General features: G+C 39.6%; 1 protein-coding gene across 8 annotated transcripts in view; it reads left to right on the top strand.

Annotated features, from left to right (window-relative positions):
* Positions 1–25,930, top strand: part of ARID1B (AT-rich interaction domain 1B) — a 325,490-nt gene extending 299,560 nt beyond the window's left edge. For 6 of the 8 annotated variants that reach the window (XM_077782156.1, XM_021532087.3, XM_021532089.3 and 3 more), the window contains 8 exons: positions 1,805–2,009; positions 9,672–9,810; positions 10,864–11,036; positions 12,645–12,795; positions 15,240–15,336; positions 18,609–19,398; positions 20,262–20,392; positions 22,390–25,930. In XM_077782156.1, the coding sequence (XP_077638282.1) occupies positions 1,805–2,009; positions 9,672–9,810; positions 10,864–11,036; positions 12,645–12,795; positions 15,240–15,336; positions 18,609–19,398; positions 20,262–20,392; positions 22,390–24,102 (3,399 nt within the window). In that variant the 3' untranslated portion in view covers positions 24,103–25,930. Of the gene's footprint in view, positions 1–1,804; positions 2,010–9,671; positions 9,811–10,863; positions 11,037–12,644; positions 12,796–13,765; positions 13,883–15,239; positions 15,337–18,608; positions 19,399–20,261; positions 20,393–22,389 lie in introns of all 8 variants that reach the window. The other 2 variants (XM_077782157.1, XM_077782158.1) reach the window with 1 other exon arrangement.
* Positions 25,931–26,450: the final 520 nt, after the last annotated feature.

Below are 26,450 nucleotides of genomic sequence, written 5' to 3'. Positions count from 1 at the left end.
TTATTTTGGGACATTCAGTGTTGATTTTCAGTGACAGACATTATACTTTGCCAAAGAATAGATGCTGTTCACTTAGACTGATTTCTGAAAGAGCTTGAGTTACAAATGTGTGTGCTTTAGTACTGGTTAAAATTAACACTTAAAATGAGGGCTCCTGGTTTTGCTGGTGTGCCCACATGAATGGTCACTGTGTTTATCTGTTTAGAGGTGCAAAGCTTTCCTTGCTGAGTTTTATTTAAATGCATCTGTGTGATGCCCTCCTAAAAATCTGTTGCTCCAACTGCTGCACTCCACATCTCATGACTCTGCCCAGAGAGTGGCAGGGAGTGGAGCTGTGCAGCAGTGGTGCATATCCCCTGTCTGAAGAGTTGCTGTTGATGGGGTCCCAACACGAACAGACCAGCTGCTGGGAGTCTTCTTTTAAATGCCAATATACTGAGCATTTAGGCATGAATGTTTCTGTTTGCATTATGCAATGTGTTCATTACGCACCACTTAGCTGTAAGCCAGTAGGCACAAAGAGCTGTGTAACTGGATTTCAGGCCTCAACAAGGGCACTTAATGAAAATCTGGTCTCCTTTAACTCCTGGGTTCTTCTTGCAGGATGTACCAGAGAAATAAATAGCATAGCCATGCCAACCTGCTTGCTGTTAATGCCATCCTCAAAAGATCTTTGCTGACTGGCAGCAGTTACAGTGTTATTAAACACTGAGAGAAACTTAAGAAAATGTTTTCCTTGCTGGCAAACAGACTAAGGAAAAGTATGGCTGATGATAATCTTTCTAGCTGTACAAAGTTAAGGTTATTAAAATACCAGGCCTTAGGGCAAGTAGCAGACAATCATGGAATCAGAATTGCTACCCACAGATGATGAGATTTCTCAGATGTTTAAAGCAAATTTATTTTGGTGCTGACCCTGCTCCTTGGATCATACCTATAAATTGCACAACTGGTTGAATGAACTTAAAGACATCAGGTGTTAGAGCAAAAGCAGTGGCTGCTACGAGTGGTACAGCTGAGTGAGTCAGTGGCATCACCCAGGATGACAAATGAACTTGGCTATTATTACAGATCAGCTGTGTTTGAGCAGAGTCTTTCAATATTCTTAGCCTTACACTGCAAACAAGACTCACAGTGGAGTGGTGCAGTCAGCATTATAATACAGAGTATTGCTGGACTAGCCCTGAGTGTTTGAAGTCTGCCTTAATTAATTAAGGGGCCTGACTTTACTCTGCCTCTCATCTAGCCAGAGGATCATTGATCCATCCCTGCAAGATGCACTAAAGTGAAAGGAATTGAACCAGGAATTACAAGCTGAACTGCTTGACAGCTGGTGACTATTTGGGAGAAAAATTTATTTTTCATATCAATGTTCAAACAAATTGCAGAATAACACTGTTAGTACTCTCTAAATTATATTTTGGAAGCTGCTTTTTAATTAGAATCGGGTGGGTGTGGGTGGGTGTCAGGGAGGGAGTGAGTGAACAGGAATTTGCTTGGAGATGGATTGCTAACTGAAGAGCATAGGCCCTGGAAGGGTGTAAGACATTTAAAGGATGCACCATGCAGAAGACTCCACAAGCAAAGCTTTTTATGTAGCTATCAGCAGGTTCCTTAATGGCTTTATAACTGTAAATGCTGTCTGTGTATTACTGTGTGTGGGAGTAATGAGCATTAGTTAAAAGAGGAAAATAAAAAAAGTAAAGCAAGTAGACATTAAGTGGGTTTTTTTTCCTTTTTTTGTTTCCTGTCTTAAACAAAACACTTTGCTGCAAACCAATGATTCTGCCGTTTACTTTGCTAGGTTAATAAAAACAAGAAGTGGCGTGAGCTGGCAACCACCTTGAACGTTGGCACTTCGAGCAGCGCAGCCAGCTCCCTGAAAAAACAATACATTCAGTACCTGTTTGCCTTCGAGTGCAAGATTGAGCGAGGGGAGGAGCCCCCTCCAGAAGTCTTCAGCACTGGAGATACCAAGAAACAGCCTAAGATTCAGCCGCCATCTCCTGGTAAGTCAAATAAACTGCAGCCCCTTACACAACCAATTATTGAATGCAAGGCATACTAGGTTGTTGCATCCTATAAATGTGTCTGGATAATGCTGGAACAACAAGCATAAACCTGCTGGAATCTTCATTCTCAGTCTTGGAGCCGGTTCCTGAGCCAAATCAGAGTTAACTCTGAAGGGCCACCACAGTTGCATGTCTGGTTTGTGCTTCCTCAGTCCAACATAGAAAGATGTGTGTGCCAGCACACCCTTAACATTCAGTGATACAGGCATAACAAAAAGAACAGAGGTCTGCCCGGATGTGCTTGTGCTGTAAGACAGGGGCATGCATTTGTCTAAAGGTCAAGCTCTGGTACCTGCACTTTCCTTGCTGTGACTGAAGCTGTTTTTCAACACAACTGTTGATCAGCAAGGCTTCAGTTGGAGCAGGATGGCAGATGCTGGACTGATCGGCGTGTCTCACATGGTTGCTCTGATGCAGCTCGTGTTGAATGTGTGGCAGATGGAGAGCTGAGAGTACAGTGTGTCCTCACTGCCAGACATCCCTGTTTGGAGGCACACTCTCTGTTCTTTTGTTGCTAATCCTGTGTGTCAGGTAAGTCATTAGGATCACTGCTTTTATCTTCTCATCTGAAAAATTGGAGCTAAGATTACTTTATTTTGGCTGCTCTTTCTTGCATTTAGAGTGTGGTGTTTGAAACCACAGTATTATTTCTATGTCACTTAAGATACTCAAGATTTAATAGTCGCAGTTGATACTCAGGGCAGGACTATTCTTAAGTAGAAATATTTTAAGTACATAGGAAGAGTCATAGTATTAGTCTAGCTGTTGACTTCTGGACTACCCATGGAAGAGTAAAAAAACCCTTTAATTATTTTGGATTATTACTTTTGTTAATAATTATTTGTAATTTTGTTATTATTTTCTGACCAGCAAAATAATTTGACAAAATCTGTGAACTATTGTCACAGTTACATATTAGGCAGACCACCATCACTTATTGCCAAGAGAATAGAATTTCTGGAATGTTTACAGGAATTTCCTGCAGTAGAACAGTTTCAGGAAAATATTAATTCACTTAGTTTCTACTAGTACAGTTCACTGGCTGAAAATGGGAAGTGGAGAGTCAGAGACACAGCAAGCCCTGCAGACAATTTGCAATTGCATGACTTCAGTACCCTATCATGGACACTAGAAAATTGCAAAGACCTCTATAATCATATAATAAAGTTCTGGCCTTTCCAAGATTATCTCTTACAATAGTGCTTTCTCAGTACAGAAAAAGATAACAGTGATAAGGCTTAAATCTTTCTCAGCCTATTTCATTCAGTGTAAGGATTTGAGGGAGTGTTTAGTTAAAATCTTCCTAAGTACATCTCTTTGTAATAACTTCAATGTTTCCTCCACCTTGTTAAAACCTAGGGTTATAAGGCACCCCAGTGGTGATTGTTTAATAGAGAGGAGATTAGATTACTTTGCAATTCAAGTTTAGAAGATAGAGAAAAACACTTGGTACTAGAAGTAAAGCCCATAGTCCAAATGTTTATCTGTCTCAAATAAGCACAGAGTGTCCTGAGTGTGTACAGCTCCAAAAAATAATATATGTTGGAGGTGCCCATCATCTCCTGAGAAGACTGGTAAGCGAAGCTGAAATGGTTAGACTTGTTAAGGACAATGAAGAATAAATAACTTTGTCTCCAAAAATGAAAGCGTATTACACTTTGTTCTCTCTTCCCTTACCTTCTGTCTCCAGTACTGTTCTCAGTAGTTGATTTGGGGATGATCACCCTAAATCAGCTGAATTTTGAGATGAAGAATTGCTATTTAGATATGTAAACATGAAACAAAGTAATGGAAATATCAGATGTACCACTTTACAGAGTCCTTTTGCATCACGATGCTATGAATGAAAATGGCAAAGTCCAAGTTTAAATTTATCATAACATTCAAGCAAGCTGTCTTTGAGGAGAACTGAAACTATTTTTCTAAAATAAAAACACAGCAGGACATAGAGACTAGAAAAGGGGGAAGCAAGCAAGGATCTCAAGGTTTGTTTTGTTGGAGAGAAAAGAGCTCGTGTCACTGAATGGGACTGCACTTCTGTACAGAGAAAGGCTTTCCCAGTGTGTATCAGCTTTAGTACACGAAATCCCGCTGAGGTATAGATGCCTCAGAGAGTACAAGCCTGTTCTCTTTAATAGTCAGCTTTTTTTCTTGTTCCTTTTCCTTCAGTATATACCAACATTAACATTTTAGAGGCACAAAAGAAGCAGAGTTGTAGACATACTTTAGATAATCTGTCACTCTTTGGCATTCAGAGGGAACAGGAGCCCAATACAACAAGAAACAGTAGCCTCTAAAGGTCCTTACTTTAACCATTAGCCACTCTTGTGCAGTTAGCTCAGTGTAGGCAGAGCCACTTAGAAGCCAAATCCATTTGCAGAGAACTAGTTACAGTATTAGGGCTGAAGTTAATCTGATAGAAAAGCAGAGGAATTTCTCTCAGAGGGGAGGGTGCTGTATTTTGTCCAGTTCTAACAAGCTGATGCTTGAAACAAGTTTTGAGATCTTAGAAGTCAGCTGATCTTCATAAAACTTCTAAAATTAAAAATTTCAATTGCTCCTAAGAATACATCAGGACTGGCAGCCTTTATGGTACAGAGAAGGATTCAGTTCTAATGTCGTTGGAGTTTCCAGGTGGGTGGTTATGCAAGGTGGGAGCAGGCTGAAGTGCAGCTTAGAGCAAATCCGTTCTTGCAGATATCTCACATCCAAGGGGTGCTTATGTGACTGCCTCACAGATGACCTTTAGAGTGCAGGCATAGAGGGAGTGCTGGGGAGCACAGTGCGACAGCCATGGCGAGGAGATTGTATGGAGGAGCATGGTCAAGAAAAGGGTGTAACGTGTAAGTCAAATACATGGGGCTGCAAGACGATGGTCTGGGATCACATGTTTGTCCATTTCCTTGTAGCACTATATTCAGGATTCTCGCATCACTTCTGTTTTTTACAACATCATTAATAAGGTAAATGGTACATAAAGGAGTGAAAAATTTAGTGTTATGTACAGTGAAATTCACGATAGTGTCAGCAATTATAAGAAGTTGAAAAAAGGAGCGAGAGTAGAGCAGCGAAGTGACAGACTGGCTGGCTTTGATTGGCAGAGATTTACACAGTAGCCAAGGTGTTAGGGTTAGGATTAGGTGCTCATTTCAATAGTTCCTACTTCAAATGCCTGTCAGAGCCTCTTCTGCTGTTTCATAAAGCTCCTGGGGAGGGGTGGGGTCCTAAATGTTTTAGTGTGCCTTGCCTTGCACTGCTGTGAGGCTGTGCAAGTTGGTGATATGTTTGTGGTAGGCTGAGGCCTTCGTGTCAGCTTAAATCTGCCTGGGTCAGGTAATACCATCAGCAGTGAAGGCCAGCAGCAAATGCCTAATGACAAACTAACTATTGGAGGATCCCTGGTGGCCTTCTGTCGTCATCACTGGGCCTGTGCCAAGGGCCGTGTCACATGCTGATGACTTTCACTGCATAAAAACTCCCTGAGAGAGAGGGGCTTCCTTCTTTCCAGGAGCAGGTGCAGGTGGAAAGACAAAATGCTTTTCCTGTCGTGCGTTTGATAGTTTTGACCAAAATGGTCACAAATAATGTAGAAAGTTCTAAACTGAGCAGAATTCTGCGCACCATTACTGTAAGCAGTAATGGATGCTGGAGAAAAAATTCCAAAGGAGCATCAGCATGAAGGAGTTATCTTCCGTTGCTGTACTCTGGCACTCTGAATTCTTAGTTGCAGTGTACGGTTGTGTGTGCACAGCTCTCAAAATCACAGGCTCAGAGTTTATCCTGTGTTGAATGAACAGCATGGCCAAAGTGGTCCAGCTGAGGATGCTTGTGAGTAACAGCAGCTGGCCCTGACATCAACAGAGATTTCATTAAAGCAAACCTGGAAAAATCATATGCTTGTGCTGGAAAGAGGGAGCAAGAAGGCGCCAGGAGTGTGTTGCCTGCGTTTCCTTGGCAGCAGAGAAAGGAGACTTGGGGAGGGGGGTGGCGGGGGACACGGCACGGCACCGCAGGACACAGCCGTTCAGTGAGCGCGTCTGTAACCAAACCCATCCGTCTCTGCTGGCGGGTGGCTGACTGAAGTGCTATTATTAGCAGGCAGGTGATGTCATGGAGCGTGTCATGAGGCCAGCCAGGGAATCCCCACTGAAGATGGATGGGCCAGGGGCTGGGAGGGGTGGCTGGGGGACAGGCGGAGGTGGCCCTGTGCCTGCATCACGCCTGCCCGGGGGGCCCTGCAGCAGCAGCGGCCCCAGTCCAGCCTAGCTGGGGCACTGGGTCCGTGCTGTGTAAATTATCTTCCCAGCGTGGTGGCTGGCTGTTCACTCTGAAGTATGTGAATGTACTTAACCTTCAGTAACCTTTCCATTGTTTACTTTAGAGTATACATTTGTAGCTTCTGGCAAAAGGTAGGGATATCCTAGAGAGCATGTCAGGCCTCACATTAATGGAGTTTCAAGAGGTTTCATTCTTCTTTCCTTTTTTTTTTTTTTTTTTTTTTTTTTTCCTTCCTTTTTTTTCAGAAGGGAAAAAAATGCTGGTAAGAGGAAGGTTTAATATCTTTTTTTTAGCTGCATATTTCTTCTCTGGTAAATAAAAGGTCTTTCCTGAAAACAATACTTACTGCCATGCAGGCTTTGCAGAGAATAATGTATGCTATCATGTGTTATTAACACATGTTTCCACAGCAAACTGTGGATGACCTCCCCTTCTCATTGACCAGAATGTCAACTGTATTTAAGTTTTTATGTATTTTGTATTGTGAAAAGCATATTCTTACAAATCTGTTACTATACCTGCAAGACAGTTACTGCTTAGATGTGGATATGAGATGAGGAATTCATTGGCTGTGAACCCCCAGGTTTTTTCCTGGACATCCCCAAGGTAGCTGCAGAATCATGTAAGCAGAGATTACTTTTCCTAAAAGAACACTGTTCTTTGTCTTCCTTCTTAGAATTTGGTTTAATATCAAAGCTTTATGAAGCATTCTAAATTATACTGTTTCTCGTTCACAACATCCACAATCAAAATTAGCATCTACCATAATAAAATCCCTGCAAAAATAGATGTCAAAATTTCAGAGTGCAGCCCAACAAATGTAAAATTTAAGGTGAAATAGGAAATACAGGCTCTTCTTGGTAGACGGAGTCCTAATCCAGAAATTGGAACACTTACAGTTCCTGTTCTCTAGAAGTGTCCCTAGCCCAGTGGAGGTCAGGGCCAAAGTGTATTAACAAAGCAGTACCAGAAACTTTGCCTTCTCATGACAGCATTTGGCTTCCATTTTTTCAGTTGTATATAACTAGTCATTTAGAATTAGGCTTGAGGAAAAATAACCAGCCTTTTAACTGTCACCTTGAAAATAGAAATTGGACTTGTAGCTTCTAAGTTGGGTATCTTTCTTTTTCTTTTAAACCATTCTTTATAGAAGATGATCTAAAAAACATTGTTATTAATAATTTTGCACTCTGGCAGCTTGTAAATACAGAAAAATCTTTTACTTGTTTCCTTTAGGTTTGCTGGAGATACGAATTAAGCTCTTGCTCAGATAGGATAGGGAAAAGCTTAATTGCTTCCTAATAGCCCAGCATAAGAGAAATATGCAGAGTTAGGCAATATCTGAATTACGGTAAGTATATGGGTACACTAAGAAGTTTGCTTACATGTTTCTAATAAAGCAGGATGGTATGTGACAATCTGTGGCATAGCTCAGAAATGCTTTCAAGCTTTTTAGAAGAATCTAGAATTGAGTTTAAAGCTCAAGGGCAGAAGAATGATCCTGACCTTGGAGGTCATATATACAAAGAGCTCATTTTATGTGAATATGGTGGGTTTTTGTTTTATTATACCACTAAAGCCTTCAGCTAACTGTAGACTAATGTGACTAACATTAGTTGTTGCAAATTTTCTTGTTCGTGTATTAATGCAATCAGAGAGCTTTTCCTAAACTTTTTTTTTATGCTTACTTTGTAAGCATAATTCAAAAATGCCTCAAAAAGCTGAGGACAAGAACAATGTGGTCCACACAACGTAGATTTTACATATGCACTTCCTACTGAGACTGATTTCCAGATAGAGGAACATGTGTTACAGATATATATGAAACACATATAAAAAAGGTGTTCTCCAGTTAAAAACAAGCTCTGCCTGTCAGGATGATGAGTGTTCTAGGATTCTGAGTAAATTATAAACTATTCTCTTTCATATACAGAAGAAAAACCCATACTGCTTGTTCCAATTTTTCCTGTAACAGTAATTTATAAAGTTTTGTTAATTGGTTGTTGAACGTAGGTAGGCGGGCACAATAAAATACTTACATGACAGTTCATAAAAAAGAAGGACCTTTCCAGCCAAATCCATGTCTTACTCAGTGTGTTAGATTGCAAATTTTTTCTGTTGGTAATTTTTTTCCCAGTTGCATCTAAAGACTTGAATCCTACAAGTTCTCCTTTGAAAGAATTTCTGCTGCAAGACCTGTCATATCCAAGACTTAGATGCTGTTACTAATTCTCACTTACCACCTTCTAAATCATAAAACTGCTATGTAGAGCTCTGGGCTCAGGGCATGTTTCAGTTCAGTAGTCACATGAAAATAGTAACTTTGGTGTCTGCTCTGAAAGACTGGTGTCTGGGTGTATCTTACCATTAGCTCCACAATTACCTATAGCTGATGTAGTAATTTAATGCCCTTATTGCTGCTCAGTCACATCAGAACACAACAGTAAAATGCTCTTCTACATTTGGTATACCAAGAATATCAAAGTATTTACCTCCATTAAGGAGGACACTAATGCAGATACTATATTGCTTTCTGAGATCTCGACAAACAAGTTTTTGCAGATTAAACAGATTCTTTGCAGAATTGACCTGGTCTTGCTACGTATACTTTCCCATCAACTGACCCAAATTAACACTTTGTTAAGGTGTCCATTTCTATTTTTACAATTCTTTTAGAAGTGTTATCTTTAGCCTTCTGTTCAAATTCTACTTTCAGTTATTGTTTTCTTCTGATCCCAGATTGCCTTGTGCATTTCTTAAATACCATGTTTTGCCATGCTGTCTCAAAGATGACATGGGATTGCAGTGTGCCGCTAAGCATTTGCTATGTTTTACCATGGAAATGTCTGCCTTTTAGTGCTAAATAAAACCATGAATTTATATTAATATAGCAGCTTAAATTTATGATGAAGAGCTTCTAGCTGAAATATTTCTTATAAACGCATGTGTTGTGATAGTGATTATATGAAGAAGCTATGCCAAAGAACAACCTTCATTTACTCTGTTGTAAACTACAGACAATTAACTTTGTATCTCTGACCTCTGATTTAAATGATCCTTCATCTGGATGATTTCTATTCATGTTGCTTCAGGCAGCAGATTAAATTCATAGTTCTAGGAAAGATGATGGCTATTACTACACAGCATATCCTGATCTCAGAGGACTTTGGGGAAGTTATAAAGTACTGAGATGGATTAAGGTATACACAGGCTTCTGGAGGAGAGAACCATTATTTTTCCTTGATGATTATTATTTCCACAGGAATTTGGCTGCTACTTTTTCATAATTGTTTCTTTTTTTTTTTTTTTTTTAATTTTCAGCTAATTCTGGTTCCTTGCAAGGCCCACAGACTCCACAATCCACTGGTAGTAATTCCATGACAGAAGTGCCAGGCGATTTGAAGCCCCCAACACCAGCATCCACACCTCATGGACAGATGACACCTATGCAGGGTGGCAGGTATGAAAAGGGCTTTGCTTCATTTTTTTATTGCTCTAGTTCTACATCACTTTAATCCGGTCTTTCCTAGCTTCTTCAACACTCATAGGATTTTGCAGTAAACCAGTCAGAGCCTGAAAAGTGGCAGAAAATTATTTATTTTTGGAGGAGAGAGAGGGAAAGGGAGGAAGGAGTAGAGAGAGGTCCATTAGCTTTCTAAACACCAGAGAAGAATCAGACAAGCACCAGTGCAAAGAGATGCATGTGAATATGTCAGTAATGGGGAGGATAGTGGAACCCAACAACAGCACCTACTTAGAACTACAACCTTCCTCTCCTCACTTACCCTGTATACCTCTGGTCAGCAGCTCCAGTCATGCTCAGGAAGGAAAAACATGTGGTGTAAAGGTGTAACTTGAATTCAAATTGTGAAAAGCATATGCAATAACAGTAGTTGAGATAGCAGAGGGTTTAATTTGATGGACCAAGAGATCCCTTTCAGTTCTGTGCTCTGTAAGTCTCACAGACCAGCTTAATCGGAAGTGAAGCTGTCTCACCATTCATTAATGGTACACTGTACACATTACTTAGTACACTGAAATCCAGCAAAACGCTTCTTTATGACTTCAGCAGGAACATGACTGATCTCTGAACTGTTTGCACAGCCACTCCAAACTAAATTTTTCTCCATCTGTAATGCTGCAGAAAGGACAGCAAGAACCTTTTTTAATCATCTTAATTCAGATTGAGTTTTCTAGGTAAAAAAGAAAAAAACAGCTTAGTGAAATTTCAGGACGGTTTAGACTTCTATATGAGTAATAGGAATGCACAAACAATAGAATTAGTTTAAAAACCCTGATCTCTAAGGTGAGTAGACAAAAAAGTTTGAGGAAAAAGTGAGCAGATTCTTTTAAATTATTGTCCATTGTGAAAGTCTTTTGCATCTTCCTTGGATGCATCCTGCACTGGTCACTGCCACAGCATGGTGAGCTAGTTGTATTGTAGTCTAGGCTGTTTTCACAGTTCTTATGAATACAGGATGATGTTAATGTTTCTTTTTTCTTAATCTGCTAGAAACAGCGCAGTCAGTGTGCATGATCCCTTTTCTGATGTAAGTGATTCAGCGTTCCCAAAGCGAAACTCCATGACGCCAAATGCACCATACCAGCAGGGAATAAACATGCCAGATATGATGGGAAGGATGCCATATGAGCCGAATAAAGATCCTTTCGGTGGAATGAGAAAAGGTATTTTCTTTGTGGGAGCTTAAGTGTTCTTCCCTGTCTCTTAGGCAATCAAGATGTTGTAGTCAGAATGAGCTTTTTTATTTTGATGATTTTGCCATTGGCATCCTTGTAGCAAAAAAAGGTGCAGTGCAGTTGAGTTTCTGGTCGGGTCATATTTTCCCCTCTCAGAGTCATGCTCATTATTTTGGAATTAATAGAATCCTAAAAACTTGTAGGAATAAATTTTGGGAAATGTCATAAATCATAGGGTTAGAATTTATATTTCTTGAGGTTGGTTAGCTACTCTGCAAATCAAGTGCTGGACTTCACTGTTAGAATATGAAGTGGTGAAGCAACATGCATGATTGTAGTAGGACTGGTGTGGGAATTCACTGTGTGAAACTGAACAAACCTCCTAATGCTCTCTGTCTCAGTTTACTTATTTTTCAGAATAGTAAAGCTAGTATTTTTCTTACTTGGGCAGTCCTTGACAAAAGGTGATAAAGACACTCTGTTTATTTTTAAAAAGCAACATTTAAAATTAATGTCAAAATTTACTCTGGTCCTTTTGGGTACTTAACCTACAGCTGGTTTTGTGGATATTGTAAAAAGATTTTAAAACTAATCAATCTTGCATGCCTCAGATATATGGAAGTAGGAGGAAAGAACACAGTCAGGGCTTACAATGGCTGTAAAGAGAAGAGCAGGTGGAGGAGATGAAGTGTAAGCTAAAACAGAGCAAAAGGGAGACATAGCAAGAAGAGGCCCTGAAACTGAGGAAAAAGAGAGATGTGATGAAGTGGGGAGATGCTTTAAAAGAGGTAGTTAATTTGATGTGATTTTTTTTTTTTAAAGCTTTTCCTTTAAATCCTTTTGCCTGGACTGTGGACACTAACATATAATACAGCTGAAGGAAGGGAAAACTCTCTGCTTTAGATTCACTTTAGGTTTTATATCCATATGAGATTAAGTGGGTGTATTGTACTTTGTCTTACATTTCACTTCATCCTGTCGAAACAAATATCTCTGTTCAGTATCTACTATGAGGGACTGAAGACTAAAATCTCTTTTATTTGCTTGGTGATTTATATCTGATAATAGTGCCTTTTCTTGGACCCATAGAATATGCCCATCCTACTTGAGAAGCTACATTAGGATACAGTATCCTTTCCAAAACAACATTATTGAATATGTGTGTATGAGGGTTTTATGGGGGAAAGAAAAGCTTGATTCTGACAGCTTTGTAGTTCAGACTAGCAGATTTGTTTTCATCTGTTTTGTAAGGCTTATGTTTGCGTTCATTTTTAGCATTGTTTTTGGTGAAGGGAACAAGAGCGAAGTTCATCTTCAGCTGTGAAGACCGGAGGGATACAGCTGCCTGGTGCCTGATAGCTCAGCTCCATAGGAAGAGATTTTTTTCCTCACTTGCAGCTCCTTAATATTATACCCATCATCTTGGTAGTGGTGGTGCATCACATGTTCCCATTAGACCCCAGAGAGCTTGTTAGACACCTGCTAATTCTCCTTGGCAGTGTTAGGGATCTGAACATTCTCCTAAAATACTTCATTGAAAAGAAAGTGATCTTCAAACACCCAGATTAATAAATTTAATTTCCCTGACTGTTGCAGTGCCTGGAAGCAACGAGCCTTTCATGACCCCTGGACAAATGCCTAACAGTGGAATACAAGATATGTATAACCAGAGTCCATCTGGAGCAATGTCCAACATGAGCATGAGCCAGCGACAGCAGTTCTCTTATGGAAGTGGCTATGACAGGAGGTGAGTCAATCTTCAGGGAAAAGCAAAGCCCATTAGTGAAAATGATCCTCTCTCTTCCGTTTTCATTTTCCCATTCCACCTTTCAGAGAACATAGCAGCCTACATTTCCTACAGCATCTTACTAAATTACTGGGAGTCAAACCACTGGTAATGACTGAGTCTAGCTGTTCACAGAAATTAATAAGGAGAAATTGTCACACCTTAGAAATCACTCAGGCTGCAGCAGATCAGCTCGTGGATGTCTTTGACAGCTGCCTTCAGCTGGCAGCTGGGCTGGGCTGTGGTAGCATAAAATAACACTTGAGTTGGTCTCCTGGCCATGTTTTCACCTAAACAGTTGTGGTTAGCTTTTATAGAAAAACAAAATGCACAGTCTAAATTTGTCTGATTTGTGGTCTGTGAGTGAATTGCCTTTGAGAGTCTGGAGTCTGTAGCAGCATCAGTCTTGCAGTGTGTCCAACAAGATTCTCATAAGTTTCTCCTTCAGTGAAGTACATGAAATAAATGTGGTCCTCTTTTGTTTATCTAGGGATAGGCTTTGGGAAAAAAATGGTGAAATCAGCGATGTCTAAGCATTGGTAGAGCCAGCAGAATGTTCTGGGAATGTTTGGATTATATGAAGTATTCTGGCAGATTTTCCTGCTCTGGCCTTATTCCTGCTTTTACTTTCATTAGGCTGTGTACTTAGCCTGATGGTAGACAGAGTGGTGCAGTGTGGATCTTTAAGGGTAAGGGCAAAGTAGTTTTCAGTCAGTAGTTTTAAGTAGTAGATGTGTCAAGGAAAGCAAATACTATCATGCTGTTCAGTAGGTGGGGAGTTCAGTTGCTGAGGAGTTGGTGAGAGTAAGGGCTCCAGTGGAAGGTGTTAAGTCAAGAGAATGTTTCCTTTAAAGGGTGCGATTTGTTTTATTTGGTTGACAATTTTGGAAAATAAGTACTTTTTACAGAATAAGGTTTTGTCATTTTTTAGGTCAGCTCATGGGCTGGCTTCTGAAGGCAGTATGGTACCGCCTGGTCAAAGCACCATGGTGTCTTCAAACAGTGACCCAAGCACATACTCTCCTAATTGTTACCCTGTCCAGCAAAGGTGAACACTGATTTCTGTGTGTAATACCCACAGTAACCAGCTAAGGAGCACTAGCAGCCCCTGTGAGAGCACACAGGCAGAGCATGGGGCCTCCCAGTGTGTTACTTCTGTTTTGCTTTCTTGTTTAGGCTTTTACCATTGGTTCAGTTTCTTGCAGGGGAGCAGAGGCTTGTGTGAGTCAGTTGATTTTCTGTAGTGGTCAAATCAGAGATGTTAGAATAGGTAGGTACATCCTACCTTGTGTATCTGCTGCTCAACACAGGACTAGAACATAGTTTACAGGCCCAAGTTCTCCAGAGCAGCATTAAATGATACCATTTCTGAAGTCTTCCTTTATGTATAACATATGTGTACCTTTGCTGAATTTTATCTCTTGGACAGCTATAGACAACTCCCTTCATTTACATTGTTCTTTTAACTGGCATTGGATAATTTCTCTCCATCCATGTCATAATTTTAGGAGATACTGAATTGCTATTTCTTTCTCTCTGGTCATCTCTTTTAAAAAAATTAGTTTTCTATGTTTGGAAAAAATTATGTCCCATTAGTTCTTTTAACATGTCAAGTTCCCCAGTTCTCTGTTTCTGTACCTCTCCCTGATACATTACTTCTATAATTACCCTCTAATTGTTGATGTGTTCTCACTGATAGTGTACAGAGAGGAATTACTCACATATTAGCCTGCAATACAGTGTTATTTATCAATCTTAATGCTTTCCAAGTACTTGATTTCAGCAACCTATATTTCATTCATATGTTCTAAAAATATTGCACTGTAGTGTTCCTCAGAGGTCTTAAAGGCCACAAATAAGTTTCCAAGTGCAACACAACTTTGTCTCTTACTGTGTATGCTTCATTATGTAGCTTTAATTAAAAATTACACTAACATTACCAAAATTATGAGTAGTGGCTTTACTCACTTTAAATTGATATATTCTTGAATAATCCAGAAAGTAGCTTGCTATTAGGCTGGCATTCTAAAACACAAGAATTTTTACCTGCAACCTCTGAGCTGTATGCTGGATACTTCCCTACCAAGGATGGGCTATTCATGTCTGCAGCTGCCTTTCTTACCTCTTGGCTGACCATATCCTCTTCCCATTCCTGACTGCTCCCTCTTAATCTCTCTGTTGTATCTTCCTTGCTTCCTTTCTTCTATCTACTTGACCTCCTTCCTTCCACAACCAGCTCCAGCAGAGCTTACTACCTCAGGCTCAGGACCGTACCAGACTGTGCCTTCACCTTGTTTCCAGATGGCAGATACCTTCAGGGCACAAGATTTTCAGAGGAAATTATTTTTCCTGGTGGCTTGAAAACTCCAGCAGCCATAAGTATTGATTTGAATGCTTTATTTTAGGCATGAACCATATGGGCAGCAGTATCCAGGACAAGGACCTCCCTCAGGACAGCCACCATATGGAGGACATCAACCTGGAATGTATCCACAGCAGCAGGTAGTAGAGGGGGAAACGGTGATGTTCATAACATTGGTTTTAAAAAATTCACCCCTGGATTCTGTATACATTGAAAATTTTGTTTATGCAGTGTATGTCTTATGATACAGAAGAACACTGTAATTCTGGTCAAAGTCACAGCCGTATAGATAAGCAACGTATGTGCAGCTGTAGGTAAATGTGTTCATTACACTGGAAGAATGTAAATTCTAACAGATGTTCTGTGGCATTGGATGTGCATTGAGTGACTGTCCCAAGTTAATAACCAGACAAAAGCATAGTTAACTGAAGTGACAAAGAAGTGAAGTAACAAGTGAAGGAACAAATAGAAAAGTGGTTTGGATGGCAGGTTCAAGGGCCTTAACATGGCATTTCATGCAGCCAAGTGAACCCAACAGAGGACTGGAACAAAGTAAAATGAGCAGCACTCTCAATTATTTTCAGTTCTGTGGTGGGTCATATGAGATACCTATATTCAATACAGATCAGAGGGCATATTCCCACATGATATCTCTAGTAATAATATGGTACAATTACATAAGAGAGAATGTTATAGGTGTTAAAAATAGTTTAAACATTTATACATTACCATCTCCCCAGCTCTTACAACTCAAAAATACAAATTACATTAATTAATAAGTTTTTTTTTTTTGTTATGCATGATTACTACCTTGTGAGCAAAATCCCACATTAGAAGTCAGTAGCAAAACTCCACTGACTTCAACAGGATCAGTTTCATTCTGTGTGTTATTAATTCAGTTCTAGTCATACAATACGTGAATCTGGCTTCCTGAATATAAAGCATTTCCTTATTATAAAAAACCTGAAATATAAACTAGTTTTGAGCCAATTTCAGATAGTTCTTTTCAGTTTAGGATAGAGTTTTACTAGGAAATTGGGGTCAGGGGTTGGGAGTGCTGTGGGGAGAAACCAAAAGAGATCTTAGCTTGCACTGTACTAAAAACATACATAAATTTAAATTTAAGAATTTCTTGCTTATCTCTTTGGTTCATAACATCTCAGAAATCGAAAAACTGTTTTGTTGTTTTTTATGACGAGCATATGCTAGCAGTCTAGGTGATTTAGTGGGGGAATTGCAAAGATATATAATGGAACAGTTTGTGATATTCCATGCTAACATGTGCAGGGAAAATATTAACTACATGTTCATTTAAGCAAGGAGACAGCTAGAATTGTAAAAATATATTTGTCCCTGTCCTTAGTGCTGTTTATATATTTTGTACAATGACTCTTGAATGCAAAATGCATCAATGCAGAAAAGCAGTGGAGAATGAAGGACAAGGATTCTGATCAGCCTCAGCCACTCTCTCCCATCCCAAGAGGATCTTCTTCATTTAGCTAGAGATTCTGTTGCCAGTAGCTTATTTACAATTTCCTAAATCTTACTCTGTAGTGGTTCAGGGAGAATGTGAAAAATTACCCTTTCAAAGCTTTACCTACAACCCAAAGGCTAGGGAATGACCTGCAAAGGAGGTGATTGGAGCATGAACTGCTGGGGCTAATGAAACACTTGGGGCCAGGTTTTCCAATTTCTGTATGAATGCTTACATCCCAAGAGCTATTACACAGCAGGTAACCTGTGCTGGTGGCTTTTTGTCCTCTGTGAGTTCTCAGAATTCCACATCTCAGTGGAGAAATAGAGAGAGAGAGAGACACACCTTGTGCAGTCTCAGTGTCCTGCTGGGCATGTCCACAGGAGGGAGGAGGTCAGGTGCATCACTGTCCTCTGCACTGGGGACCATTGGGCACGTTGGCACTGCATGAAACAGGGTGCTAGAGTGCTTTTAAAAAGGCACATGCTTCATTCCCAAGTGTCTGCTGTGAGCACTGAGTCACTGTGGCAAAACAAACATGACCTGCTTAGGTGTGGCTGCTGCCAAGTCATTTCTTAATGTATAAATTGGCCCCAAGGGTGGAATTTAGTACAGCACGTAGTTCTTGTAAGGCTGGAGATAGGTATTTCTCAGAGAGCAAGAAAGCTCTATTGCAAGTTTAAAAAAAAATACTTTCATACAATACAGTAGTTGTGGTTTTATGTGCACCGAAGTTGGAAGATGACTTTATGAATCCCAGAGCTGTTTTAACTTTCCCATATTGAATACAGAGAGAATTTTATCTGATCTTAACTCTAGCACATTAGTATACATTGTACAATGCTACTGAGCTACTGAGTTTCCGGGGGAGCTGTAACTTTGAATTTGCCATAGATCATATATTCAAAAATCACCCATTTAATTCACATTTTTTGCTTCAGAGCACTCAATGTGGTTTGAACTGTGGAACAAACTCCCACAGGAACTAAGGACCGCTACAAACCTTACCACCTTCCCCTCAAAGAGCAACATGTCTTTTTTTTTGTTCTGCCATCTTAAACATAAATACATTCAAGCTTGTATGGTTTAAAAACCACTCAGCTCTCCCCTAAGTAAAACAGCTTACCTCACACAACATTCCCCTTTTGAGAGGGTGAGAAACAAAGAGGGAATAAACCATAGGTGGCAGCTGTTAGTTACATTGCCTAATTCATTACAGAACAGCAGGGTAAGAACCTGCATAAACTAGAACAGAACGTTTGGATGTGACCATTTGCTGTAATAATCTCACAGTAAATTAAATGTGATTAGGATGATTTAGGAAGAGAACAGTTGCCCAAATAGGACAATATTCCTGGGAATTACACAGAATATCAAATGCAGCAGATTGTTTTCTCCTATTAATAAATTTATTGTCTGTAGCTGATGTCATATTGTAAGATTTACTGTTTCTGACATGCATGCTTGCAGCATATCTTGTTACTTTAAGAGTTTATTCAGTGCTCATCTCTTGAAAAGATTCACTGGGTGGTTTTGAATTTTTTTAAAGATTTTTCTTTTTAATAGACCAAGCATAAAAAAGAAGTGAAAATATTTTAGTTGGTGAGGACTGTTGCCTTTTCATACATGTTTGAAATGACCAGTGGAATTTAATCTGACAGATGGGGAAGGAAAGGGAAAGGGAAGAAAACAGAGCAAGCATAAGAAAATTTAGCCCAAGGATAAGCTTCCTATTAGCATTCAGTTATAAGCACAGCAAAACAGAGGCTTAAAAAGAAAGCATGGGATCAAGCCTAACAGCATTGTATGCCTGACTCTAGAGTCAGCACGATCCCTCTAGAACTAAGTGCCTTCAGCTTTTTGAATAAGCTTTCATCCAGTATATTTGTATTGTGTGTAGAGTGAAAGTGACACATCTTTCCAAAAATTATCTTTCAGAACTACAAGAGACACATGGATGGCATGTATGGGCCTCCAGCCAAACGCCACGAAGGGGATATGTATAACATGCAGTATGGCAACCAGCAGCAGGAAATGTATAACCAGTATGGCAACGCTTACACAGGGCCTGACAGGAGGCCCATGCAGGGACAGTACCCATACCCATATAACAGGGAGAGGATGCAGGGCCCAGGACAAATGCAGCAGCATGGAATACCTCCCCAGATGATTGGTGGCCCCATGCAGTCATCGTCCTCCAGTGAAGGTCCTCAGCAGAACATGTGGCCAACACGAAATGATATGCCTTACCCTTACCAGAACAGGCAAGGTCCAGGAGGCCCTGCACAGGCCCCCCCGTATCCAGGGATGAATCGCACTGATGATATGATGGTACCTGACCAGAGGATAAACCACGAGAGTCAGTGGCCTTCTCATGTCAACCAACGGCAGCCTTCTTATATGTCATCCTCAGCCTCCATGCAGCCTATCACTAGACCTCCTCAGTCATCCTACCAGACACCACCCTCTATGCCAAACCACATCTCCAGAGCTCCAAGTCCAGCGTCCTTCCAGCGCTCTTTGGAAAACCGTATGTCTCCAAGCAAGTCTCCTTTCTTACCCTCCATGAAGATGCAAAAGGTTATACCCACAGTTCCAGTGTCACAGGTCACAGGACCTCCACCCCAACCACCACCGATTAGGCGAGAGATTACCTTCCCCCCAGGCTCTGTAGAAGCATCCCAACCAGTCTTGAAACCAAGACGAAAGATTACCTCAAAAGATATTGGTAAGCATCAAAACAAAACCTAATATAAATGGTGAGGAAAGGGACTTTGATTCTGGTTTTGGGGTTTTTTTCACATTTTTAAGATACTCTTGACAAATAGTGAACTTTTGTAACTACAATGCAATTGTTTTCCATAAAAATATAATAACATATGCATCAGTGAGGATGATAGGTAAAATTCATCCCAGACAATCTGACATGAAATGAAAGCACTATTTTAAATGGAGACTTGAGGTCTTCACAAATGCATTAAAAATGAAGCTTGCCTCAGATTTCAAAATGAGATATGTTGAAAGGTCCTTTAGAGTGTCTGTTAAATCACCAATACAGCATTTAGTTTAGCAAAGCTCTCCATGTTTTTTGTTCCATGGAAGCTCATGCTGTTCTGCTGTGTAGTTGCAATCTCTGCTTTCTTTGAATGGTCCATTAAATCATTCCATAGTATTTGTCCTGTTTGTTTCTCCCCTACTTCTTAAGAAGATCCCCAAGTATTTTCTTATCTTAAATTTTGCTTACATTTCATCCATTCAAGTTCTCATACTTCAGATTTCCACATTCCTGACAGAGTGTTCTACCTTTGTTTACTGATGAATTGGGTTAGTCAAGTTTTTTAAGTTTGTATGATTATTTCAGGTTCAGTAGTGTCAGGAAGAATGGCCCTGCCAGGATATTCTCCAGCACTAAGGCTTAGCACCAGTTACAGAAAACTGAACACAACTAAGCAGTGAAAATAGGGTCTTAATCAGTAACCATTTAATTCAAATTTGCATCCTCAGAATATCATAGTTTACTCTTTCAGAACTCGCTAACAGTCTCGAAGGATGCACTAATACTGTTTTACTTCTCCCTCTTTCTTTCTCCAGTAACTCCTGAAGCCTGGAGAGTGATGATGTCTCTTAAATCTGGTCTTTTGGCTGAAAGTACCTGGGCGCTAGACACTATTAATATTCTTCTTTATGATGACAGCACTGTTGCTACTTTCAACCTCTCTCAGGTAGGTGGGAAATTATTATACTTATCAACTTTCCAGGGAAAGAAAAGTGTAATAAGACACCTACAAAAATGCTGCTGGCTTTTCCAATTTATTCTAATTAACATAAATTTTAATATTGAAAAACTTCTTTCTGATTGGTAATGGTGAGTAACAAGAGGCAGATATAGGTCAAATAGAGGCAATAAAGAAGCCTGAAAAAAGGATGTTTCTTGTAGAAAGGAGAATGTAGGAATATAAGAATTTTAGCACTGCCAAAAGACTAATGTATAAACTCACACACATGATAGTGTAATCCTTCAAAACAGCAGTATGTTAGTAATCTTTCTTAATCGGTGTTTCTTTAAAGATTTTGCAAGACTATATTAAACTGGTTTTTGGTGACAGCTTGTCCTGTTCCATGCTTCCCTGTGAGACTGTAGGATTTTATTTAATTGCTTCTTTTCTGTTCAGTTTCTTCTTCCAGTGAATTAAGTTTTCAGAGGAATACCAAATTGACAATTTAAAGGCTAAAATCCACTGTCTATCCATAGTATGCAAGCAACACAGGATTTAACAGTGTGTGCTTTTGCCTCACTGCCTCCCAGCATTTTTCAGCTCTGCTCTAATCATTTGCCTGTTAGGTGGTAGTAATAGATGGCATGCTGATAATTCACATCATCTAAAATTTGTACAAATTAAATATTCAGTTTCTCTCCTCCATTCATTCCTTGGATACTAATAGTGTAACTCATCATTTTTTAAATATAATGACTTTTTTTTTAAAATACAGACACAAATGGTACATTACATCCCACCTGACTATAGAACTAGGGATATCTATAGCATGATTTATCTCACCCAGAAAAAGAGATCTAAAATAGGTCAGATGAATCATACCCTAGAAATGGCCTGTAAAAGACCATTGATTACAAAAGGAATCAAGACAATTAGGTTAGGTGTGTGACTAGTGTGGATGTTTGAAATTAAAGGAGGTGAATCTCCTCTGAATTCTGATAGAAATTGTGTTAATACACCCTATGCAAATGGCACAGAATACCAGATATATTGTAAATACATATATTCTTTTGTTATGTTTGCTTTGGACTCTGTTTCCAATGGCAGCCAGGACCAAATGATGCCTGGTAACTCCTGTGGTTTTGATAAGCATCAGTTTGTTCTTAGTTCTTTGAGAAGCTGGCAATCATAAGAGAACATAGAATGGACAAAAGGCTACATTTTACTGAAAATCCATTAGCCCACAATTAAAAAAAAAACACATTAAAAGCCAGACAATTGGGCTGAATGCATCATAACAACAAAGAATTTCTAATAATAAAGCCACTAAGTGTAAATTAATACCAAGTCCAACTACCGCCTTTCCATAAGAAAGTGATTACAAGTTAATTAAGAAGATTAAACCTAAATGAAAACTGTTTCTGAAGGATGACTTACAGCACGAGGCTCCAATAACAGTTTTAAACTACGGCCAGACAAAAAACTGATCTATTCCAATAGAGATGACATATTTATCTAGGATATCAGTACCTAGGCCCTGAACTGCAGGTTCCTATATGACGGTTGGTTTTAGAGACAAAGGAGGAAAGGAAGAATTGCAAACTTTAGATATCTAATAAAAATACAAATCAGAAAAAATAGCCGAGTTAGAAACTTCAGTACTCTGTACAAAAAATGAAGATTAATAGGCATTTCCAAGGGGACAGAACAGCTAAGCCAGCTAAGTCTGCTACGGCTTAAAGGAGACATTAATAAAGTTCTGTACCTCTCATGGCTGTTACAGCTGAAGCAAACAGAGCTGTGATAATTTGACATTATATACTGTTTGGACAGACTCTAGAAGAATTTCTTTTGATTAACTTCTGCCATACAGGACCTAGCCACAAGTCCACAGCAGGATGAGAGAAATATTCACACATGAATGCATCAGTGTTCCTAATAAAATTTCATATAGACAAAAATATTTATGTGATTTTTATATTCTTTCTTTCTTCTTCCCTCAGTTGTCTGGATTTCTTGAGCTTTTAGTAGAATATTTTAGAAAATGCCTGATTGACATTTTTGGAATCCTTATGGAATATGAAGTGGGAGATCCAGGCCACAAAGCACTTGATCACAAAGCAGCCAAGAAAGATGATAGTCAGTCCCTGGCAGAGGATACTGGAAAAGATGAGAATGACGAATGTATTGACTATTTTGATGAAGATGAGGAGGAGGGGGAGGATGAAAAGGTAGAAGGAGAAGAAAAGAGCATTGTTTTTTCTACTCCTGGTGCCATTGCTGATCCAAGTGAGAGGCCAAAACAAGCAAGTAAATTTGACAAGCTGCCAATAAAGATTGTAAAGAAAAATAATCTATTTGTTGTTGACCGATCTGACAAACTTGGACGCGTTCAGGAATTTGATAGTGGACTTCTCCACTGGCAGCTTGGTGGTGGTGACACAACTGAGCATATCCAGACTCACTTTGAAAGCAAGATGGAGATTCCACCACGCAGGAAAGCCCCTCCTCCCTTGAACTCTCCAAGCAAAAAGAAGGACCTTGAGGGGAAAGGTGAATCTGAGGAGCAACAAGAAAAGAGTATAACAGCAACCATTGATGATGTCCTCTCAGCTCGGCCAGGAGCACTACCTGAAGACTCAAACTCTGGTTCCCAAACAGAGAGCAGTAAATTTCCCTTCGGGATCCATCAAGCCAAAAGCCACCGGAATATTAAGTTGCTAGAGGATGAGCCAAGGAGCCGGGATGAGACTCCTCTATGCACCATAACTCACTGGCAAGACTCCTTGGCCAAACGCTGCATCTGTGTGTCAAATATTGTCCGTAGCTTGTCTTTTGTGCCTGGCAATGACACCGAAATGTCCAAACATCCAGGCTTGGTGCTGATCCTGGGAAAGTTGATCCTTCTTCACCATGAGCATCCAGAAAGAAAGCGAGCACCGCAGACTTATGAGAAAGAGGAAGAGGAGGACAAAGGGGTGGCCTGCAGCAAGGATGAGTGGTGGTGGGACTGCCTCGAGGTCTTGAGGGATAATACATTGGTCACATTAGCCAACATTTCTGGGCAGCTAGACTTGTCTGCTTACACAGAAAGCATCTGTTTGCCAATTTTGGATGGCTTGCTGCACTGGATGGTGTGCCCGTCTGCAGAGGCACAGGATCCTTTTCCAACCGTGGGGCCCAACTCAGTTCTTTCGCCTCAGAGACTTGTGCTGGAGACCCTGTGTAAGCTCAGTATCCAGGACAATAATGTGGACCTTATCTTGGCCACCCCCCCATTCAGCCGTCAGGAGAAACTCTACGCTACTTTAGTTAGGTACGTTGGGGACCGCAAAAACCCGGTCTGCCGAGAAATGTCCATGGCGCTCCTATCGAACCTTGCCCAGGGGGACACATTAGCAGCAAGGGCAATAGCTGTGCAGAAGGGAAGCATTGGAAACTTGATAAGCTTCCTGGAGGATGGGGTCACTATGGCCCAGTACCAGCAGAGCCAGCATAACCTCATGCACATGCAGCCTCCGCCTCTGGAGCCGCCTAGCGTAGACATGATGTGCAGGGCAGCCAAGGCCTTGCTGGCCATGGCGAGAGTGGACGAGAACCGCTCCGAGTTCCTTTTGCACGAGGGCCGTTTGCTGGATATCTCAATATCTGCTGTCCTGAACTCTCTGGTTGCATCTGTCATCTGTGATGTACTTTTTCAGATTGGGCAGTTATGACATAAGTGAGAAGCCAAGCATGTGTGAGTGGAGATTAGAGGGTCACATATAACTGGCTGTTTTCTGTTCTTGTTTATCCAATGTAGGAAGAAGGAAAAAAAACGAATCTTTGCTCCTCTGCCCCATTCACTATTTACCAATTGGGAATTAAAGAAATTATTAATTTGAACAGTTATAAAATTAATATTTGCTGTCTATGTGTATAAGTACATCTTTTTATTTTATTTTTTTTAACCAAAGTTGCTGTCTAGTACATTCAAAGGTCACACTTTTTTTTTCCATAGATTATCCTTTTCAATGTTCTTTTCCATGTTTGTATTGCATATTTTTTGGGAAGCGAACTAGTGACTTTTTAAAAAAAATGTTATGGCAAACCATTGTCTGATGGGAAAAAATTCTCACCACTTTGAAACAAAAAGGTGAAAAATAACCAACATACCAAGTTCCTGTGTGTTTTATTTTTTCAGATAAGGAAAAAATAAAAAAAAAACTTGTATACCATCACCCAAAGCTCTGTGCAATAGAAGATTCTAGTGATGTAGGTATAGGGGATCAAGGAGGGTGTCAGTCAGTAGTCAAAATCCAAAACAATACTGATTTCTCCTCAGGAGAAATGGTTATATTAGGCTAGGAGCAAAACAAAACAAAACAAGTCAAGTTAAAAGATTTTTAAACAAAACCTGAAGTTAAACATCAATTGCTTCCTCACCAGAACTGTCTTGTCTACATCTTCTTTTTTTTTTTGACCTTCCACAATGACAGTTCTTCACAATTCCTTTAATCATTTTTTAAAATATTTTTTTATTGCCTAAGGGCCGTGATGTATATAGAAGTTGTACATGAAACATACCCTCATTTTTTTTTTAGTACAAAGTTTTTAGTTTCTTTTTCATGATGTGGTATCTACAAAGTGATAGTAGAATTATTTTTTCTTTCATTTGGGCCATATCTCCAAAAAATAATAAAAAAAAAAAAGAAAAAAGAAAAAACCCAACACAGAAAACCAACAACTGAGGGTAATGTACAAGTTTCTGTATGTATAAAGTCATGCTCTATTTCGGGAGAGCAGCCGATCACAATTTGCTTTATAAATCAAGGTGTGGAAATGGTTACGTATGGATTGATTTAAGAAAATGGTTACCAGTCTACAGACAAAAAATATATACAGGAAAAAAAAAAAGGAAGAAACACAACTTCAAAGATTTTTCAGTGACAAGAATCTGCATTTGTATTTCAAGATAATGTAGTTAAAAAAGAAAAAACTTGATGTAAATTCCTCCTTTTCCTCTGGCTTAATGAATTTCATTTATTCAGTATAAAATCTTTATATGTTCCACATGTTAAGAATAAATGTACATTAAATCTTGTTAAGCACTGTGATGGGTGTTCTTGAATAGTGTTCTAGTTACAGTATGAGATATCTGAAAGCAAAATAATTACAAGAAAGAGCAATAATGATTATTCTCTTTCCCCTACTTTATTATTATAACCTTCAAAAATATTACACTATTGTATTGCAGCAACTTCTAGAAAAGCCTTCTCACATCTCAGAGAAGCATTTTTAATTATTATATATAAAACCACGAAGCCTCAAAGGGGAAGACATGGCTGACAAGAGATAGTTCTGACTATGCAGGTACTCAGTCTCCGTGCTGTGTTTGGGGGACTGAAGGCAGATGTTAGAAGAAGTGACAAAAGATTTTGTTAAAGCAATAACCAACTGGAAGAAATGGATCTGTATTCACTACCTGTAATTCTCTCTGTTGGTTAAAGGTGCAAATACCCCAGTGATGTGGGTATTTAGAATAAACACCCACCCACTTCTCGATACTGTATGTGTCATTGCATACTTACGTGGCCTCTTATGCTGGGAGTCCCCCATTAAAGTGGATCAGGCTTTAATAGAGCACATCCATCGTTATAATTGGTGGGAGATGGCCATTTCCCTTTCAGGAATTATCTGGTTTCAGATACATCCACTCTCACCTGGTGATATGTTGTTGCTGAATATTGTTCAAGCACTAATTTTTGCTATTTTATCTTGGATCATTGACTTTGTTAGTGTGATCATAAAAAGCTAATAATAATCAATTTCCCAGGAATTGCCACATAATTACACTGTTAGTGGATATCCTCCTCCCCTCTCCAATAACAATACAGAGGTACTTGAAAATTACAACCCCCTTTGGCATACTGCCCATTTTGTTCATATAGATTGCTATAACATTAATATAGGTAAGAGAATTTCAGAGACGGGTAAAGTACATACAATTATAAGCCAAGTTTGAAACGTGCTTCCCTAGTGCCACAAGAAGTAATTTCTCTTTCTAGCTTCTCTTACTCAGTAA

This window comes from Lonchura striata, chromosome 3 (assembly GCF_046129695.1).
Source record: "Lonchura striata isolate bLonStr1 chromosome 3, bLonStr1.mat, whole genome shotgun sequence".
In the NCBI taxonomy this organism is placed as follows: Eukaryota; Metazoa; Chordata; class Aves; order Passeriformes; family Estrildidae; genus Lonchura; species Lonchura striata.
The sequence above is the reverse complement of the archived record's forward strand: the minus strand, read 5'-3'. Positions and strand labels throughout refer to the sequence as shown.